We start from the raw sequence: 21,550 nt of genomic DNA on the forward strand, positions 1-21,550 counted from the left end.
ACCACACTGAGATTCTAATTGTATTAAGTTATTAATTTTAGAAAGAGTGACATTTTTCTGATATTAAGTCCTCCCATCCAGGAACACAGACTCTTTTCTCTTTAGGTTTTGTCTTACATCTTTCAATACAATTTCATAGTTTTAGTCCTATGTTTCCTTTGCTCCCTATAGCTCCTATCCCTTCCTTCCTTCCTATTTTGTACTTCTGGTCACTTGCGAACAGGGTATTTTCTTCCATTTCCATTCTAACTAGATACTGCCTAGACAAAGGAAAGCTATTACATTCTATATTTCTATTCTGCCACTACATTTTCTTGTTAATTCTAGTAGCTTATTCTTTCTGGATTTGCATTCTAGAAATGCAATCACAATTCCTGAAAAATAAAGATTTTTTTTTTTCCTGATATTTACACCAAGGTCTTCTTTGGCTATACAACTGTGCTATGATGCTGTGCTGCTGTCCCTCCTAGCCGCTTCCCCACTGCAGGCATTTGTTCCGGCTGCCCAAGTGTGCCCTGAGTGGCCACCAAGGAATCAGACAGAAGCATTCTATAGTAATATTCTATGATTGCTTTGTTCAGGTGTCACCGATGACAACATAATACAGTAGTTCCTGGTCTCTTAGCTTTCATAGACTTCAATTCAGAGCCATTGATATACATTTCTTGAGCTCACATTTCTAATCATACCAGTGAAATTCCCATTTGGTCTGTTGTATTAGGAGACATGCCCAGCATTAATATCTAATGAGCTTGTCTGTCGCTATCTGTCACATTATTCAGTTTTGTCTCATAGCACCAATCATATTGGCAGGTGTATTATTTACTGATTTGTCTCCCTAAGATAGACTATATACTAGGTTATAAACCTGACTTATCTACCCTTTAATCTCTAGTACCTAGAATGAAAACATCTAATAGGCCTTCAACAAATATTTGTTGAATGAATAAATGAATGTTGTTTTCTGGAAAATAATATACAATGTATTTAAGTAATTTCTTTTTCTTTTCTTTTCTTTTTTTTATGAGACAGAGTTTTGTTCTTGTTGTCCAGGCTGTAGTGCAATGGCACGATCTTGGCTCACCACAATCTCCACCACCCAGATTCAAGCAATTCTCCTGCCTCAGCTTCCTGAGTAGCTGGGATTACAGGTATGTGCTACCACGCCCGGCTAATTTTGTATTTTTAGTAGAGATGGGGTTTCTCCATGTTGGTCAGGCTGGTCTCGAACTCCCCACCTGAGGTGATCCGCCCGCCTGGGCCTCCGAGAGTGCTGGGATTACAGGAGTAAACCATCGCACCCGGACAAGTAATTTCTTTTTATTCCAGTGTTTCTTAGTGTTATTAAGAATGGTTGCTGTTGGCCGGGCACGGTGGCTCATGCCTGTACTACCAGCACTTTGGGAGGCTGAGGCAAGCGGATCAGCTGATGTTAGGAGTTCGAGACCAGCCCGGCCAACAAGGAGAAACCCCATTTCTATTAAAAATACACAAAAGTTAGCTGGGTGTCGTGGCACACGCCTGTAATCCCAGCTACTCGGGAGGCTGAGGCAGGAGAATTGCTTGAATCCGGAAGGTGGAGATTGCAGTAAGACAAGATGCGCCACTGCACTCCAGCCTGAACAACACAGCGAGACTCCGTCTCAAAAAAAAAAAAAAAAAGAAAAAAAAAAAGAAAGAAAGGAAAAGAAACAAAGAAAAGAAAAGAAAATTTCAGTTCAACGGATCAAGGGACAGATCAGGCTGAGCACAGTGGCTCATGCCTGCCATCTCAGTACTTATGGTAGGCTGCGGCGGGAGGATCACTTTGATGCTAGGAGTTGGAGACCAGCCTGGGAATCATAGTGAGATCTCGTCTCCACAAATAATTACTAATAATTTAAAATCTAAAAAAAACGGGGGAGGGGAAGATCAGGTTATTTAAAGTAATTATAGGATTAAACTTGACATATTAAAAAATGCAGAAATAGTTGTGAGACCATACCATTAAGAGGGATAACTCTCCGGGCAAAGAGAGAAAAATGTATCGTATCTCAACATTTTAAATCTGCATTTCCCATTGGACCATGAGAGATGAACTAGGACCTAATTAACTGGGTTTTCTCCCCATTTCTTTCCTTTTTTTTTTTTTTTTTTCTTTTTTTTGAGATGAAGTCTCACTCTATTGCCCAGGCTGGAGTGCAATGGCGCGATCTCCGCTCACTGCAACTTCCGCCTCCTGGGTTCAAGCGATTCTCCTGCCTCAGCCTCCTAAGTAGCTGGCATTACAGGCGCACACCACCACGCCCAGCTAAGTTTGCATTTTCAAGTAGAGATGGGGTTTCACCATGTGGGCAAGGCTACTCTCGAACTCCTGACCTCGTGATCCACCCGCCCCGGCCTCCCAAAGTGTTGGGATTACAGGCATAAGCCACCGTGCCCGGCCTTCCTCCCTGTTTCTTAAAAAGGCTTATGTGAGTTGCATTTCCAGTCCTGTAGAGGTACGTTTAATATTTAAAAAAAAAAAAAAAAAAAAAAAAAAAAAAAAAAAAAAAAAACCTTACCAGGACTTCGTGAGAAATGAAAGTGGACACCCAAGGCAGCTTGCAGCCGGTCTACTGTTACTTTGTTTTAGCTGGCCGACCTGTCTCCAAATACGGTTTGACCATAATGCTAGGATTTAGCTAGGGCTTTTGTTTTTATTTCACTCCCACACTTTACTGGTTTCAATTTATCAATCCAGACGGGTGTCTGGTGGAATGCTCAGGTTTATGGCAAAATCATTTCAGGCATTTGTTTAACCCTCTCCAGAAAGGCATTTTCAGGGGTTCACTGTTGGTACAGTTAGTAGGGGCAGTTTTGTTTCGATTTGCTGGCAAATCTCTAAAATCTCCCCGTTTAACTTTCGCCCGCAATTCCTAACGCCGCGAAGGCCGTTTCCGGCGCTCTCCCCGCTGCAGGCCGAGGCTGGCGCAGAGACACAGGAAGCACCGCCCCTGGGCGTCTGGGTCCTCGCCTCGTCGGCCGCAGCCCCGCGGCGGCGGCGCTCGCGGTGCATTGTGGGCGCTGTAGTCCGGCCGGAACCTGTTTGCAACCGCGAGTCCCATGACACCGCTTCGCCTCACACCCCAACCCGCAGTGCCCCTCCCCAGCCTCGGCCGGGCCTCCCAGGACAAGGGCGCGGCGTTCCAGCGAGTCAGCTGTTTCTCCCCTGGGCTCGGCGGCGGAAGCTTGAGGGGCGCGGGGAGGAGCTTCGCGTGCGGGGTGAACGCCCGCTCTACGTGCTCGTTCGCTTCGCGACCGCTGCGCGCGAGCCCCGTGTCCCCACGGCGGGCAGCCTCGGCGGCGGCGGCTGAACGCGGAGGGGGCGGAGGGAGCCCGCGGCGGCGGCGGCTACAGCGAAATGGCGGAGACCGTGGCTGACACCCGGCGGCTGATCACCAAGCCGCAGAACCTAAATGATGCCTACGGACCCCCCAGCAACTTCCTCGAGATCGATGTGAGCAACCCGCAGACGGTGGGGGTCGGCCGGGGCCGCTTCACCACTTACGAAATCAGGGTCAAGGTGAGGCCGTCTTTCCCCTTTCCCAAGAAGCCCCTCCCGCTGGCTCTGGTCACCCCCAACTCGGCCCAGGAGTGAACCTCCGCGGGCAGCCACAGCCGCTCAGGCCTGGAGCCCCCTTGCAGAGGCTGGCCGGGGTCGTGAGCCAGGGCCCCTCTTCCTATAGGGCTGGTGTGGGGGGGCTGCAGAGCGAGCCCGGCGCCCTGGCACTTGGAGAAGGTGCTCGAAGAGGAGGGCGTGGGTTGAGCGCCGCTTGCCCCTCCAGCAGCTGATCTGGGAATGACATTTGAGTTGAAAAGGGGTAGATCTTTCGAGAACACATCCCTTCACAGGGAAGGGAAGAAGATGTTGACTGAGAAAAGGGGCTTGCGCAAAGTTAAAGCCTTTTCCCAGTTTTCTCTTCCTGGAGACTTCCCAGAGGTAGCAAGCCAAGCCGGCTGCTCCGGGCCCTTCCCGAGCTACTAAAGTAACCTAGGTTGTGCAGTCTTCTAAACGGGACTTAATGAAAGTTCACAGAAGCCTGACAATTTTTGATAGGGCTGAGCCAGACCAGAAGGGTGGTTGGACATGGTTGACTTAAGCACTTTGGGCCACCGCCCTGCTAAAGGCTGAAGTGTGGTGTCACTTACCTCATAATCCAAAACTACAGTTGCTTTAAGAAAAGCCTATTTATTTAGGGATCTTGCTGTCTTAATTCGAGATTTGCATTTAACCGAATGAAGAAATCAACAGAAATAAAATATACCTAATTTCACAACTAGTGTTTGTTGGCAATAAATAATTCAGATGATTTGAAAGATATTGAAAATAGTGCTTCACTTTCACTCTATAGTTCAGTATTAAAGAATTTGCCGGCCGGGCGCGGTGGCTCAAGCCTGTAATCCCAGCACTTTGGGAGGCCGAGACGGGCGGATCACGAGGTCAGGAGATCAAGACCATCCTGGCTAACATGGTGAAACCCTAAAAATACAAAAAACTAGCCGGGCGACGAGGCGGGCGCCTGTAGTCCCAGCTACTCGGGAGGCTGAGGCAGGAGAATGGCGTGAACCCGGGAGGCGGAGCTTGCAGTGAGCTGAGATCCGGCCACTGCACTCCAGCCTGGGCGACAGAGCGAGACTCCGTCTCAAAAAAAAAAAAAAAGAAAAAGAATTTGCCCATGTATGGAAGCATCTTTAAAAATTAACATTAACTTAAAGATGACAGCAAATTGTTTTATTAAAAATTAAGTATAAGATAATTTTGCCTTTAATCAAAATTTATATGACAAGCTACTATTAACATTTAAGTGAAATAATTTCTCACTGACTTATGCACTTTGTGTCGTGAAAAACACAGAACGTGAACTTTGCCATCCTAACCATTTTTAAGTGTACAGCTCAGTAGTATATTCACTTAAGTTGTGAAACTTAAGTATTTTTAAAAAACGATTCTTATGTAGTTAGCATTGATATTAAAAAGTTAAACTTTAAAATATGAAACGAATAGTTTAATGTTTCAAGCCACTGTTGTCTTCTTATGGATGTGTAAAATGTGAATCATAGGCCGGGCGCGGTGACTCACGCCTGTAATCCCAGCACTTTGGGAGGACCAGGTGGGCGGAACACCGAGGTTGGGAATTCGACACCAGCCTGACCAGCATGGAGAAACCCCATCTGTACTAGAAATACAAAATTAGCCGGGTGTGGTGGCGCATGCCTGTAATCCTAGCTACTCGGGAGGCTGAGGCTGGAGAATCGCTTGAACCGGGGAGGCAGAGGTTGCAGTGAGTCTAGATCGGGCCATTGCACTCCAGCCTGGGCAACAAGAGCGAAACCCTGTCTCTAAATAAATAAATAAATAAAAATTGAATCATAGGCTATGTTGCCATAGGGAAACTGCAAAATCCAGGCTCCAGTACACCTGGGGAACTACATTCCCACATAAACCTAGCGGAAAAGTGAATGTTTTCCTAATTGTCTGTAATACCTGACAGATGGTTCACTAGAAGGAACTTCCTCTTTTGCCCTATACACCAGTGTTTTCTTTTTTTTTTTTTCTCTTGTGCTAAAACAGAACTTGGTATTCTTGTTTCTAGACTTCCATAGCAGGTACTTCCTGTCACAAAATTGAATTGGAATATCCTGCCTACACTTCCTCCACTTACTAACTTTGAGTTTGTCTTGCCGAGTGCATTATATTAAATGGATTCTAGTATAATAACTTAATCCTGTTTTGTTTTTTTTTTTTTTTGAGACAGAGTCTCGGTCTGTCGCCCAGGATGGAGTGCAGTGGCCAGATCTCAGCTCACTGCAAGCTCCGCCTCCCGGGTTTACGCCATTCTCCTGCCTCAGCCTCCCAAGAGGCTGGGACTCTTTTTTTTTTTTTTTTTTTAAATACAGCTAATACCTTAGCAAATAACTGATGTGACACTTAAAAATGGTTTTTGGGCCTGGCACAGTGGCTCACGCCTCTAGTCCCAGCACTTTGAGAGGCTGAGGCTGGTGGATCACTTGAGCTCTGCAATTTGAGACCAGCCTGGGCAACATGTTGAAACCCCTTCTCCACAATAAAAGAAATTAGCTGGGCATGGTAGTGCGCATGCCTGAGGTCCTAGCTACTCCGGAGGCTGAGATGGGAGCATCACTTGAGCCCAGAATAGTCATTTGTATGTTAAATAAAAAATTTTTTTGTTTTTTTTGAGATGGAGTCTCGAACTGTCGCCCAGGTTGGAGTGCAGTGGCGCTATTTTGGCTCACAGCAACCTCCGCCTCCCAGGTTCAAGCAATTCTCCTGCCTCAGCCTCCTGAGTAGCTGGGATTACAGGCATGCGCCACCACGCCTGGCTAATTTTTGTATTTTTAGTAGAGATGGGGTTTCACCCTGTTGGTCAGGCCGGTCTTGAACTCCTGACCTCATTATACACCTGCCTTGGCTTCCCAAAGTGCTGGGATTACAGACATGAACCACTGCGCCCGGCCTGAAAATAATCTTTTTTAAGAATGATTAATGAGTCAGAGAACTAACAAATTATACACTTACTTTGGTTTGTATTTTTGTATAAACCAACTCACTGGGTGTTAATAGCTGTTAACAGTCGTAAATGCAGGTGCCTATATGAAAACCTAATTGAGTTTTTAATGCATGAAATGCCCTTGGATTTCTTTCTTTCTTTCTTTCTTTTTTTTTTTTTGAGATGGAGTCTTGCTCTGTCGCCAGGCTGGAGTGCAGTGGCGCAATCTCGGCCCACTGCAACCTCTGCCTCCCGAGTTAAAGCTATTCTCCTGCCTCAGCCGCCCAAGTAGCTGGGACTACAGGCACGCACCACCATGCCCAGCTAATTTTTGTATTTTTAGTAGACATGGGGTTTCACTGTGTTGACCAGAATGGTCTCGATCCCTTGACCTCATGATCCATCTGCCTTTGCCTCCCAAAGTTCTGGGATTACAGGCGTGAGCCCCCACACCCAGCCTGGATTTCTTTTAGTATGTAATGTGTTAACTTAAAACTAAGGACACCATATAGTAAGGAAATTAGCCCTTATTTGAGCAGCATATGATTTTTTAGAGTAATTTTAGTCTTGTATTAAGGCAGAGTGGCTATGACATGAATAGTTTAATATTTTGTAATTTTTTTTTTCTTGAGATGAGAGTATCGCTCTGTAGCCCAGGCTGGAATGCAATGGCGTGATCGTGGCTCACTGCAGTCTCAAACTTCAGGGCTCAAGTGTTACCCCCGCCTCAGCCTCCCAAGTAGCTGGGACTACAGGGTGCTACTATCCCTGGCTAATTTTTTATTTTTTGTCAGATGAGACTTGCTGTGTTGCCCATGATGGTCTTGAACTCCTGGCCTCAAGTGACCCTACCCCACTCAGCCTCCCAGTGTTGGAATTACAGGCATGAGCCACCTCACCCAGCCCTGCAATTTTATTATTCTCTAAACTGTTACTGCTCTCCCTAACCCCTACTGACTACCTTTTGCTATTGAATTTGCTATGTGGAAAACCATTTTATGTTACAGAATTTGAACTTTTAAACTATCTTACAGTTACTGTCTCATTCTGGTCTTGAGAAAAATTTTCAGTTTTACAGGATCTGATTGAAATTACTCTAATTCACAGGGCAATTTTATCTGGATGGTGGCACTTAGAATGCAAGTTTCCCAATCTCCATTTATCTTTTGGTTTGAGGATAGTGTTTAAGACTATTAGGATCACTTGATTAGTATCTCTGGGCTTTTGAAAATAATTACACAGTGTTATGTTTTTAAAAATTGTTCTAATGGATAGGTGCAGCAGAGAGCGCCATAAATGATGAAAGGTTTAGGAAAGTTCAAGGTCTAGAATTATTTAGGCATATTAAAGAGAAGGCTGAAAGTAAAATTCAGTCACTGTTTATAAGTTTGTGCTATAATGTAACTTTAATATTCTGGAGATTTTTAAATTAATCAAGATCTATTTTACCTGGAGACCACTGTTTTGAACAGGAATGAAATTAGAATCTTTCTTGAGCTCTGACATAGTCCTCAGTTCAAAGAATAGATTTAGCATTTCCTAGCTGGGTAGGGTACAAAATCAAAGCTCCACTTCCCCTCTGTGAAATAGGTGTGCTAATAATAGTACCTACCTCTTAGGACTAAATGGGATAAGGCACATGAATCTTTCTAGCACAGTGCCTGGCACATAATAAGCACGCAAAATTTAGCTCTTTCTGAAGATAGACATTTTCTAAATTAAACGTCAGTGATCAACTACATTTTCTATGTGTTAACGTGTAATTGAGTTACTAAAATTGTTAGATTTTCTTATCAAGAAACCTACTTGTCTTGGAAGTATACCTTCATTAAGTAAGCATGGTATAAAAAGAAGCTATCTTATTTGGTACTTAACCAAGTAACCTTTGTGTATGTATTTATTTTTTCAAGGCAGGGTCTCCCTCTGTCTCTCAGCCTAGAGTGCAGTGGTGCAATCACAGCTCACTGAAGCCTTGACCTCCAGGCTCAAATGATCCTCCCAACCTCAGCCTCTCTAGTAGTTGGAACCACAGGCACACACCACCACGCCCAGCTAATTTTTAAATTATTTGCAGAGACGAGATCTCACTATGTTGCCCGGGCTGCTCTTGAACTCCTGGGCTCAAGTGATACTCCCACCTCAGCCTCCAAAACTGCTAGGATTATAAGTATGAGCTACCACACCCGGCTCCAAATAATCTTTTAAAGTTGAGCTTTATTAAAGTATAAAGCTGAATAATAACGTTGGCTGATAAAAATTTTAACAAGATGCTAAATAAATGTAGCATCTTATCTTGACTGTTTGCCATTCTAAACTTGTATGTTTTTTGCTCTGGGTCAGTCATCTAATCTTAAATTAGGAGTCATTAATATCCAGATTGGAAGCTGAGAAATAAATTTTAAAATCTTAGACTTAATTTTAGGAATTATAAACATGTATTATTGAAGGGCTAAAATATTAATAGTATTTTAAAGATTTGGGGGGTCGGGCATGGCAAATCCTGTATGTAATCCCAGCGCTTTGGGAGGCCAAGGTGGGAGGACTACTCGAGCTCAGGTGTTGCCACAAGCCTGGGCAATGCAGTGAGACCCTGTCTCTACAAAAATTTAAAAATTAGCCAGGTGTGGTGGTATGTGCCTATAGTCCCACCTATGTGGGAGGCTGAAGTGGGAGGATTTCTTGAGCCCAGGAGGAGGTCAAGGCTGCAGTGAGTCATGATCACACCACTGCACTGTAGCCTGGGTGACACAGTGAGACCCTGTCTCTAAAAAAAGAAAAGAAAGGTCAGGCGCGGTGGCTCACGCTTGTAATCCCAGCACTTTGGGAGGCCGAGGTGGGCAGATCACGAGGTCAGGAGATCGAGACCATCCTGGCAAACACGGTGAAACCCCATCTCTATTAAAAATACAAAAAATTAGCCGGGCGTGGTGGCAGGCGCCTGTAGTCTCAGCTACTCGGGAGGCTGAAGCAGGAGAATGGCGTGAACCCGGGAGGCGGAGCTTGCAGTGAGCTGAGATCGCACCACTGCACTCTAGCCTGGGCGACAGAGCAAGAATCCATCTCAAAAAAAAGAAAAGAAAAAAATCAGGACATTTTGATGCCAAAGGACATCTGCAGAATCTATGTAGTTCTATCAATTGGCCAATGAGATGTTGTCTGTTATAAATGTTCCTGCCAGCTATGGCTGACATTTCTAGGATCTCCATCAAAGAGAAGCATGCTATTAGCAGTGAAGATTCTGTTCTTATCTCATCCATCCCTTAAGAGAATGGAGAGTGGGGGAGGAAGACAGTGGCAATTTTAAAGTAGCCCTGTTATATTGAGTTTTTAGGGATTCTGTTCTGTTAAGGGATGTATCATTTGAGTATCTATTATGTGCAAGGCACTGTGCTGTATGTGTAAAATTTAATATTGAGATAACCAAGCAGAGCAGATAATACTCCTGTTTTGCAGATGTAGAAGCCGAAGTCCCAATTGATCCTCATCTCTTGTCCTTTCCTCATTTTGACTCCAGTCCTGAACTGGTATCTCCCAATTAAGCTGAGTTCTTTTGTATCCAAGCCTTTTGCACACTCTTCCTCCTCTGTTAAGAACAGGCTTCCTTTAACAGCCTCATCTGGTTACTATGACTTATCCTGCAGGACTCAGCCTTAATGTCCGCTTTTTAGAAATTTTGGTGATCCCTTGACTCTGGACCAGATTTCCTTCCTGTGTGTCCTAGTAGCCTTGTTAGGATTAAATTTGTTTGCTTGTCTTTGGCTTCCTGTAAGTTCCTATCACCCATTATAAGCTCTTAGAGGACAGGGGGTCATAATCACCCTTACTCAATATCTAACACTGCTTGGCACATAGTGAACACTTACAAATAAATGAAGTTTAGGAAAGTTAACTTCCCCAAGGTCACAGCTATTAAATGGTAAAACTGGGATTTGAACCTAGATTTTTCTGACCTTCAGAGCCCATATTTTTTTTTTTGAGACAGTTTCTCACTCTTGCCCAAGCTAGAGTGCACGGTGATGCAATCTCGGCTCATTGCAGCCTCAACCTCCTGGGCTCAGGCAACCCTCCCACCTTCACCTCCTGAGTAATTGGGGCTCCAGGAGCATGCAACTATGCCTGGCTAATTTTTTTGTATTTGTAGAGACAGGGTTTCTCCATGTAGCCCAGGCTTGTCTCAGTCAAAGGTTTCACCGTCGTTGCCCAGAGCCCTCACAGAACATTCATACCACCTGAGGAGGCTTTGAAACCATTCAGGTTCTCTTTCAATTGGGGTGGGGTGGGGTTTGGGCAGTGGTGGGGTTTTTTTTTCTTTTTTTTGTCTTTGAGACAGAGTCTTGCTCTGTCACCAGGCTGGAGTGCAGTAGCACAATCTTGGCTCACTGCAAGTTCCGCCTCCCAGGTTCATGCCATTCTCCTGCCTCAGCCTCCTGAGTAGCTGGGACTACAGGCGCCCGCCACCACGCGCAGCTAATTTTTTGTATTTTTAGTAGAGATGGGGTTTTACTGTGTTAGCCAGGATGGTCTCGATCTCCTGACCTCATGATCCACCCGCCTCGGCCTCCCAAAGTGCTGGGATTACAGGCGTGAGCTACCGCGCCCGGCTGGCAGTGGTGGTTTAAAAAGCATCCCAGTAAGGGCACTTTACTGATATGCAGCAAGGATTTCTGCTGCTGTTTATCATGCTCTCTGTCTCATTGAGATAGACAGTAGAGAAGGAGGAAAAATATACATAAAACCACAGTGGTTGGTAGCTTTGATGGGGTTAAAAAAAAAAAAACAGATTCTAAAATAGTAAAACATGAAATGAATAGCAGATCTTGGCAACAGAGATGAAAACCAGCGACATTTGCCAAAGATAGAAAACTTTTTGGAGGGGAGGCATTTAAATATTAACTGAAAGCATACTAATCTCTACAGCTTAAGTTTTTGGGAAGAAGAGGAGACACAGACTACATCCAGTCAAGCCAGATCTTTTTACCCTTGTCTTGCATCATCCATGTCTATATCCCTGTATAATAATCATGAAAGTAAGCCAGAAGTAAAAAACAAAAAAAAAAAGAGACAAAAATACATATTGATTTAAGAAAGGAATTTTTTAGAGACAGTGTTTTGCTGTGTTGCCCAGGATGGTCTTGAACTCCTGGGCTGAAGTGAGCCTCCCACCTCAGCCAAGTAGCTGGGATTACTGTTGCATACCATCAAGCATGCCTCAAAAAAGGAGTCTTTATAAATATTGTCACTTTATACTTTTAAAGGGGAAAATCTAAAAAAATGCTTTGAACTATCCTGGTGATCACATGTAATAGACATTTTCCTCTCCCGCTCACCTTCATCATCATGCTTATCTCACCCCTTCCAGAAAGTACTAGACTGTTATTATTAGATACTTTGATGTTTGTACCATGTTATGCTGCTTTCATGTAAACAGAGCCAGCAATTGAATATCAGATAAGAAAGATGATGTCCAAGAAAATCTTGGAACTGCTATTTTCTTTTTTCCAGAAGTTTATTCCTAGGGCCGGGTGCCGTAGGTAGCTCATGCCTGTAATCCCAGCACTTTGGGAGGCTGAGGTGGGTGGATCACTCGAGATCAGGAGTTCGAGACCAGCCTTACCAACATGGCAAAAAACCGTATCTACTAAAATACAAAAATTAGCCAGTGTGGTGGTGCATGCCTATAATCCCAGCTACTCAGGAGGCTGAGGCACAAAGATTGCTTGAACCCTGGAGGCAGAGAGTGCAGTCAGTCGAGATTGCACTACCACATTCCGTCCTGGGTGGCAGCGAGATTCTGTGCTTAAAAAAAAAAAAAAAAAGAGAGGAAGCTTATTATTAAATGTGCAACAGGCTCCAAGACATTTCATCCTTTGCTTCCTAGAGTGGAAGCAGAAGATTTTATGGTAGGAAATACAGATATTTAAATAGGAATGGGATCAAGGGTCATCATTGCCTCGGGCACAGTGGTTCGTTTTTTGGTTTTTGTTCTTGTTTTCCAGATTTCTCCCTTCTAAGTACTAACCAGGCCCAACCCTGCTTAGCTTCTGAGATCAGATGAGCAATTGGGTGCATTCAGGATAGAATGGCCATAGACTTTTGCCAGATTTGTTAATTCCACCTGTCCAGGGAACCGTTCCCTGTGGCCTTTGCTTTTAGCTCCTCAAGTTTTTTCTGCTCCTCTTTTTGTTTCTGCTTGAAATCCTTGTCTTCCTCATACATCTCCTTGGCCTGTTTCTTGTCAGGGGCTTCTTGCCGTAGGTGCCTGTCAGGAAGGCTGGACGTGGTGCCTGCCATTCCTTCCTCAGACCCTGCACAGGAAACTGGAACTGCAGTTTACTGTTTTGATTCCTTAGTTAAAAGACATAAAGCTTTCAACCAAAGTTCTACTTTGTTTTTTGTTTTTTTTGTTTAATTTTTTTTTTTTAGACAAGAGTCTCACTCTGTTGCCCAGACTGGAGTACAATGGTGCCATCTCAGCTCACTGCAGCCTCCGCCTCCATGGTTCAAGCAATTCTCGTGCTTCAGCCTCCCAAGTAGCTGGGAGTATACAGGTCATGCACCGCCATGCCCGGCTAATTTTTGTATTTTTAGTAGAGATGGGGTTTCACCATGTTGCCAAGGCTGGTCTCAAACTCCTGGCCTCAAGTGATCTGCCCACTTCAGCCTCCCAAAATACAGGCGTGAGCCACCGCGCCTGGCCACTACTTCTTTAAAGAAATATTTAACCGACAACCTCGGAATTTGGACTGTGTTGGTAAAATGTGATGTTTGCTATAGCTTTCCAGAAAGGTTGTATCAAATAGTGTAGAGTTTGGGTTGTTCTCAGATAAAGAAGATAATTTTGTTGTTCTTTTGGTTTTTTTCTCCACATAGAGAGGTTTCAGGCACAGTCTAGGGTTAGTATCATGGCTTGACTATCAGCTTCTAATATATTCACATTCTAGCCAGGGGGAAGGTTTATTTCTGCCCTTGAAGGACACAACCAGGAAGTTGTATTATTTCTGTTTCTGCCCCATTGCCGTACTTAGCTACAAAAGAAGCTGGGAAATTTAACCAGGCAGCCATGTGAAGAAGGGAAGAGTAGATACTGTTCTTTGCTTTGCCACATTAACAAATGGTTGTGGTTGGCCCTTCTAGGATATGGCTTTAAGCTACACTGTGATCATCTCTTACTTCCTTTTTTTTGCTGATGCCTGGAATTTCGGTTTAGAGTAAGTTCATTTGATTTGCAAGAAATAAAATTGTACTTTCATTAGTTTGGAAGTCTTAAGTGAGTAAGTTTTGATTCTTTCATGATAATTTTGTTAAGTTGAGAAAAAAGGCAAGCATGAAGACATGGCATATCTGATAGAGGTATACCTTGAGATTGGGCTAGAGATTCTAAAAATAGTTGATTGACCTTTTTTTTTTCCCCTTCCAAGGCTGCTTAAAACTATATTGGTTTTACTTAGGACCACCATTGTGGTTGCTGACATTGAATGATGGGAGTATATAATTTGAGCCACCAAAATAAATGAGGCCAGTGTCTCTTAGCAGAGAATCACTTAATCTCCTAGCAGAGAAGTAGATAATTACTTAAAATAATTTCGTAAAGTTACTTTGTGTCCAGCAGTATTGGAATGGTCATTCCATAATTATTTGTTCTGTAAGCTTAGATTTTATCACTGATGGAGCATTTCTTTTGGCTTTCCTAAAGTTATTTTAGCACCTGTCACCTATAGCTTGTTTGCTTTCTGTTTTTTCTAGTCCTGCCCTTGTGGAATGACCTTCTCTGTTGTACAATAAGTCTCATTCATACTGAGAAACAGGAGTCTCAAAGCCCCTCCTTGTGTCTGGTCTTGGTATCTCACCCCTCTCTTGTGTTGACTTTACTGGTTATCTTCAAGTGGAAACAAGTAGAGAAAAATCTTGTCAGCTAGGCATGTATGTGTATATCACCAGGTCTTGTCTTAAATTTACACCCAAAGATTCCCCCATGGTATATAACTGAGGACATTCTTAGGACACTAAGGAGTGTAGATAGAGCAAGGGTTGGCAAACTGTGGGCTTACCTTTTTTTTATAAATAAAGTTTTATTGGAACACAGCATATCCATTTCTTCCCATATTATCTAAGACCACTTTTATACTATAAGGGCAGAATTGAGTAGTTGAAACAGTATGTTTACTATCTTGCCCCTTAAGAAAAGGTTTGCCGATTTTGTGAAGAGACGAAGACTGAGCGGTTGTGTCCGCGTTGCCGACCTCGACCAGCAGTCGGTTTCTCCACGCAGAATCCGGGAGTAGGAGACTCAGAATCGAATCTCTTCTCCCTCCCCCCTCCTGTGAGATTTTTTTGATCTTCAGCTACATTTTCAGCTTTGTGAGAAACCTTATCATCAAACACAATGGCCAGCAACGTTACCAACAAGACAGATCCTCGCTCCATGAACTCCCGTGTGTTCATTGGGAATCTCAACACTCTTGTGGTCAAGAAATCTGATGTGGAGGCAATCTTTTCGAAGTACGGCAAAATTGTGGGCTGCTCTGTTCATAAGGGCTTTGCCTTCGTTCAATATGTTAATGAGAGAAATGCCCGGGCTGCTGTAGCAGGAGAGGATGGCAGAATGATTGCTGGCCAGGTTGTAGATATTAACCTGGCTGCAGAGCCAAAAGTGAACCGAGGAAAAGCAGGTGTGAAACGATCTGCAGCGGAGATGTACGGGTCAGTAACAGAACACCCTTCTCCGTCCCCTCTACTCAGCTCCTCTTTTGACTTGGACTATGACTTTCTTTTTTTTTTTTTTTTTTTTTTTTTTTGAGGCGGAGTCTCGCTCTGTCACCTGGACTGGAGTGCAGTGGCCAGATCTCAGCTCACTGCAAGCTCCGCCTCCTGGGTTTATGCCATTCTCCTGGCTCAGCCTCCTGAGTAGCTGGGACTACAGGCGCCCGCCACCTCGCCCGGCTAGTTTTTGTATTTTTGGTAGAGATGGGGTTTCACCGTGTTAGCCAGGATGGTCTCGATCTCCTGACCTCGTGATCCGCCCGTCTCGGCCTCCCAAAGTGCTGGGATTACAGGCTTGAGCCACCGCGCCCGGCCTGGACTATGACTTTCAACGGGACTATTATGATAGGATGTACAGTTACCCAGCACGTGTACCTCCTCCTACTCCTATTGCTCGCGCTGTAGTGCCCTCGAAACGCCAGCGTGTATCAGGAAACACCTCACGAAGGGGCAAAAGTGGCTTCAATTCTAAGAGTGGACAGCGGGGATCTTCCAAGTCTGGAAAGTTGAAAGGAGATGACCTTCAGGCCATTAAGAAGAAGTTGACCCAGATAAAACAAAAAGTGGATTCTCTCCTGGAAAACCTGGAAAAAATTGAAAAGGAACAGAGCAAACAAGCAGAGATGAAGAACGATAAGTCAGAAGAGGGGCAGAGCAGCAGCTCCGTGAAGAAAGATGAGACTAATGTGAAGATGGAGTCTGAGGGGGGTGCAGATGACTCTGCTGAGGAGGGGGACCTACTGGATGATGATGATAATGAAGATCGGGGGGATGACCAGCTGGAGTTGATCAAGGATGATGAAAAAGAGGCTGAGGAAGGAGAGGATGACAGAGACAGCGCCAATGGCGAGGATGACTCTTAAGCACATAGTGGGGTTTAGAAATCTTATCCCATTATTTCTTTACCTAGGCGCTTGTCTAAGATCAAATTTTTCACCAGATCCTCTCCCCTAGTATCTTCAGCACATGCTCACTGATCTCCCCATCCTTGTCCTTCCCATGTTCATTAATTCATATTGCCCCGCGCCTAGTCCCATTTTCACTTCCTTTGACGCTCCTAGTAGTTTTGTTAAGTCTTACCCCGTAATTTTTGCTTTTAATTTTGATACCTCTTTATGACTTAACAATAAAAAGGATGTATGGTTTTTATCAACCGTCTCCAAAATAATCTCTTGTTATGCAGGGAGTACAGTTCTATTCATTCATACATAAGTTCAGTAGTTGCTTCCCTAACTGCAAAGGCAATCTCATTTAGTTGAGTAGCTCCTGAAAGCAGCTTTGAGTTAGAAGTATGTGTTTTACACCCCCACATTAGTGTGCTGTGTGGGGCAGTTCAACACAAATGTAACAATGTATTTTTGTGAATGAGAGTTGGCATGTCAAATGCATCCTCTAGAAAAATAATTAGTGTTATAGTCTTAAGATTTGTTTTCTAAAGTTGATACTGTGGGTTATTTTTGTGAACAGCCTGATGTTTGGGACCTTTTTTCCTCAAAATAAACAAGTCCTTATTAAACCAGGAATTTGGAGGAAAAAAAAAAAAAAAGAAAAGGTTTGCCAATTTTATGTCTAGAGTTTGTTCATGTAACATTGAAATAATGGAAATCAAAAGGTACTTGGAGAGTCTATTATCAAAACATGAGGCCAAGCATGGTGCCTCGCTCCTTAATTCCAGCACTTGTGGAGTCTGAGGTGGGTGGATCACTTGAGGTCAGGAGTTCAAGACCAGCCTGACCAACGTGGCAAAACCTTGTCTCTACTAAAAATACAAAAATTAGCCAGATGTGGTGGTGTGCCCCTGTAGTCCCAGCTACTCAAGAGCCTGAGGTGGGAGGATCACTTGAACCCTGGAGGTGGAGGTTACAGTGAGCCAAGATCACAACACTGCACTCCAGCCTATGTGACAGAGTAGAACCCTGTCTCAAACCCTAAAAAATATCATGAGGTTGTGGAAAGAACATTCATTTAGGAAGCCAGTAGTAAATGACTGAGGAAATAGTCATTAAATATAACACTGCACATTCATCAAATAATAGGATCTTAATGCATAGCCCTATTGTTGGGTGGTGAATGAAATATTAAATACCATTCTTTCCTCCTAGAGGTCCAGTTTTTTTTTTTTTTTTTTTTTTTTTTTTGAGACGGAGTCTTGCTCTGTCGCCCGGTCTGGAGTGCAGTGGCCGGATCTCAGCTCACTGCAAGCTCCGCCTCCCGGGTTTACGCCATTCTCCTGCCTCAGCCTCCCGAGTAGCTGGGACTACAGGCGCCTGCCACCTTGCCCGGCTAGTTTTTTGTATTTTTAGTAGAGACGGGGTTTCACCGTGTTAGCCAGGATGGTCTCGATCTCCTGACCTCGTGATCCGCCCGTCTCGGCCTCCCAAAGTGCTGGGATTACAGGCTTGAGCCACCGCGCCCGGCCTGAGGTCCAGTTTTACATAGAAATTGTAACTTTGTGTTGTCATCCCACTGGTAATACTAAGGCCAGGCACAAGGATTTTCAACTTTTGAAGTTTATTTTCCCACTCGAAGCCTTTTATGTAAACTCCTTTGAATACCCACATAAAGCAAAGAAAGTTGGTGCTGATAAACTAGTGGGCAGCAGGTTCATGGTGGTTCAGGGTTGGTCAGCAAACCAGTGCCAACACTGAAGATGATGCCAAACAAAATTGACTGCAATCAGTTCTAGCCAGGATCATGGTTTAGATATTTTCTAGCCAGAATTAATTAATTTTTTCTTTTTTTGGATGGAGTCTCACTCTGTTGCCAGGCTGGAGTACAGTGGCGCAATCTTGGCTCACTGCAACCTCCACTTCCTGGGTTCAAGCGATTCTCCTGCCTCAGCCTCCCGAGTAGCTGGGATTACAGGCGCGTGCCACCACGCCCAGCTAGTTTTTGTATAATTAATTAATTTCTTATACAGTATCATCATTTAATGATTTGTGGGGTTTTATGTGTGTGTGTGTGTTTTAAGAGACAGAATATCACTATATAGCCCAGGTTGGTCTTGAACTCCTGAGCTCAAGCAATCCTCTTATCTGCCTCAGTCTTCTGAGTAGCTGGTACTACAGATATGAGCCATTACACCCATCTTAATGTTTCGTGTTCTTACATGTTAACCCCCTATGTAATAGGGCAGTGTGCCATTGTATAAACAATAGTTAATAAAATTTAAATTGGTCTTGGTTGAACTATTAACATAGGTAAGTCCTTTCTACAAAATTTGTCTGTCTGTCTAAAAGCTGGGTGTGGTGGTGCCCAGCTGTAGTCCCAGCTACTCAGGAGGTTGAGGTGGGAGACTCATTTGAGCCCAGGAGGTTGAAGCTGCAGTGAGCTATAATGGTACCACTGCACTCCAGCCTGGGTGACAGAGTGAGACCCTGTCTCAAAAAAAGAAAGGAAGGAGTTAAGTGGAAAATTGAGAAACTGTGATACCGACTCTAAATGGGACAACGTAGTAAACTGATAGAAGTTTTGTCTTAGTTTAGAAGGCCAGGTTATGTTGATATACTTAAGTTGGGATAAATTGCCGTTTTAGAGCGTTTTTCTTTAGACATCAGGATATGATTCTTATCTATAATTGATATTTGCTGAGTTTTCTTCCCTCAAGACATCTGATCAGTTGTTTTTTTCTAACTAAATTTCTTTTTTAGAGTTGCTGACTTTAACTTGAGTAGCTCCTGTGGGTCAGTTGCTTTATTGAGTACTTGGAATGCTAAGTTTAATAACATATGTTACTGCATTTAGTAAGTTCACAACAGCCTGAAACAGGGCCAGATTTCTCTGATAAGTTTTCCCCAGAACTGTCCAATAAATGAACATTTATGAACTGTCTGCTATATTCCAGACATTGCTAGATGCTTGTTTAAGAGATGAATAAGACATGCCTAGCCTTTAGAAGCTTCCAAACTGGTGGTAAGGAGAGTAGGGAGAGGTAAATTCATAAAATATGCATAAGGTGTAGTGGAAACCCAGGTCTGCCCTGAGGGGCCAGAAGTGTGTGAGGGCAAAAAGAGAGCCAGTAGTGTTTTAGGTAGGGGGAGCACCTGTCTCTTCTGTCCTTCACTGCCAACATCTGACGTCAATGACCTGCCAGAATCACACAGTAATACTGGAGTGATTCCTTGTTACTCTCTGACTCAAACATTTTTCTCGATTTTTATTTATAATTATATATATAATGTATAATTTGGTTTTAAAATTGTTATTTTAATTTTAATTTTTTGATAAATAGAGACAGGGTCTCGCTGTGTTGCCCAGGCTGGTTTTGAACTCCTGAGCTCAAGCAATCCTCCTGCCTCTGCCTCCCAAAGTGCTGTGATTACAGGCATGAGTCACTGCACCCGGCTATGATTTGTTTTAAGCATCAGTGTTCAGGCGGTATGGTAGGCACTTTCACTCTGTGTTTTCTCTGATATAGTTTATTCTACTGCATTTTCTTACAAACTGTAATCACTCTTATTTCCAGTTAAAACATATGATAGACTGGACATGGTGGCTCATGCCTATAATTTTAGCACTTTGGGAGGCAGACGTGGGAAGATCACTTGAGCCCAGGCATTCAAGACCAGCCTAGGCAACATAAGGAGACTTAAACTTTTTTTTTTTTAATTAGCTGAGCGTAGTGGCATGGACTAGTAGTCCCAACTACTTAGGAGGCTGAGGTAGAAGGATCACTTGAGCCCAAGAGGTCGAGGCTACATTAAGCCGTGTTCATGCTACTGCACTCCAGCCTAGGTAACAGAGTGAGACCCGGTCACACACTGAAAAAATAGATCATGGATATCGACCACTTCATCATTCTTACTTAGCAATAATCGTTTCCTTTTTCCTCTTGTCTTACTCCATTTTCACACTGCTATAAATGTACTACCTGAGACTGGGTAATTTATAAAGGAAAGAGGTTTGACTCACAGTACTGCATAGCTGGGGAGGCCTCAGGAAACTTACAAGCATGGAAGGCAAAGAAGCAGCAAGTACCTGCTTCACAAGGCGCCAGGAAAGAGAAAGTGAGCAGAAAGAGCCCCTTATAAAACTATCAGCTTTCGTGATAACTCACTCATTATCACGAGAAGAGCATGGGGGAACCGCCCCCATGATCCAGTCACCTGGGGGATTACACGTGGGGGTTACAATTCAAGATGAGATTTGGGTAGGGACATACAGCCAAACCATATCACTTCCTGATCATGCTTTATGATATAGCTAAGAAAGTTTACCTGCTCTTTTCCCGTGCTAAACTCTAATGATCTTTCCTGATTCCTCTTGCCAAAAGGTAATCCAGTGTGGACTTGAGCCTGTAGTCTTAGCTATTTGGGAGGCTGAGGTGGGAGGATCGTTTGAGGCCAGGAATTAGAATCTGCACTGAGTTATGATCTTGCCACTGCACTCCAGCCTGGGCAATACAGCAAACCCTATATCTTAAAATAAAAATAAAATAAAATGCTGAGAACACATTCTATTCTATAATGAGTTTGTGTTCCCAGGCAAAAAAAAAATAAAAATAATCAATACAATTTTAAGAAAAAAAAAAAAAAAAGGGGCAGGTGCAGTGTCTCATGCCTATAATCCCAGCATTTTGGGAGGCCAAGGTGGGTGGATCACCGGAGATCAGGAGTTTGAGACCAGCCTGTCCAACATGGTGAAACCCTGTCTCTAGTAAAAACACACACACACACACACACACACACAAAAGGCAGACGTGGTGGTGTATGCCTATAAAATCCCAGCTAGTTGGGAGGCTGAGGCAGGAGAATCACTTGAACCTGGGAGGCAGAGGTTGCAGTGAGCCGAGATTGCACCACTGTAGTCTAGCCAGGGCAATAGGGCATGATCCTATCTCAAAAAAAAAAAAAAAAAAAAAAAAAAAAGGAACGCTCAAAGCTCTTTTAAGAATTTCTTACTTAGAGGCCTCAGAAATAACACCACACATCTACAACCATCTGATCCTCGAGAAACCTGACAAAAACAAGCAATGGGGAAAGGATTCCCTATTTAATAAATGGTGCTGGGAAAACTGGTTAGCCATATGCAGAAAACAAACTGGACCCCTTCCTTACACCTTATACAAAAATTAACTCCAATGGATTAAAGACTTAAATGTAAAACCTAAAACCATAAAAACCCTAGAAGAAAACCTAGGCAGTACCATTCAGAACATAGACATGAGCGAAGACTTCATGACTAAAACACCAAAAGCAATGGCAGCAAAAACCAAAATTGACAAATGGAATCCAATTAAAAAGCTTCAGCACAGCAAAAGA

At 43.6% G+C, this 21,550-nt stretch overlaps 2 protein-coding genes across 2 annotated transcripts in view; both read left to right on the forward strand.

Annotated features, from left to right (window-relative positions):
- Window positions 1-3,076: 3,076 nt before the first annotated feature.
- Window positions 3,077-21,550, forward strand: part of SNX3 (sorting nexin 3) — a 52,438-nt gene continuing 33,964 nt past the window's right edge. The window contains exon 1 of the mRNA XM_010382493.2: window positions 3,077-3,544. Coding sequence (XP_010380795.1) covers window positions 3,383-3,544 — 162 coding nt within the window. The 5' untranslated portion in view covers window positions 3,077-3,382. The remainder of the gene's footprint in view (window positions 3,545-21,550) is intronic.
- Window positions 14,893-16,820, forward strand: LOC115896880 (heterogeneous nuclear ribonucleoprotein C-like). Its single transcript, XM_030928563.1, has 2 exons — window positions 14,893-15,281; window positions 15,604-16,820. Exons 1-2 carry the CDS (start codon window positions 14,914-14,916, stop codon window positions 16,151-16,153), a joined length of 918 nt encoding a protein of 305 aa, XP_030784423.1. The 5' UTR covers window positions 14,893-14,913; the 3' UTR covers window positions 16,154-16,820.

Source organism: Rhinopithecus roxellana, chromosome 4 (assembly GCF_007565055.1).
Source record: "Rhinopithecus roxellana isolate Shanxi Qingling chromosome 4, ASM756505v1, whole genome shotgun sequence".
Lineage (NCBI taxonomy): Eukaryota > Metazoa > Chordata > Mammalia > Primates > Cercopithecidae > Rhinopithecus > Rhinopithecus roxellana.

Bases quoted from the DNA above. Each gene is read 5' to 3' on its own strand.
- LOC115896880 (XM_030928563.1), top strand. From the start codon at position 14,914: ATGGCCAGCAACGTTACCAACAAGACAGATCCTCGCTCCATGAACTCC. The intron at 15,282-15,603 runs CTTGGACTATGA...CACCGCGCCCGG, and splicing joins CTACTCAGCTCCTCTTTTGA to CCTGGACTATGACTTTCAAC.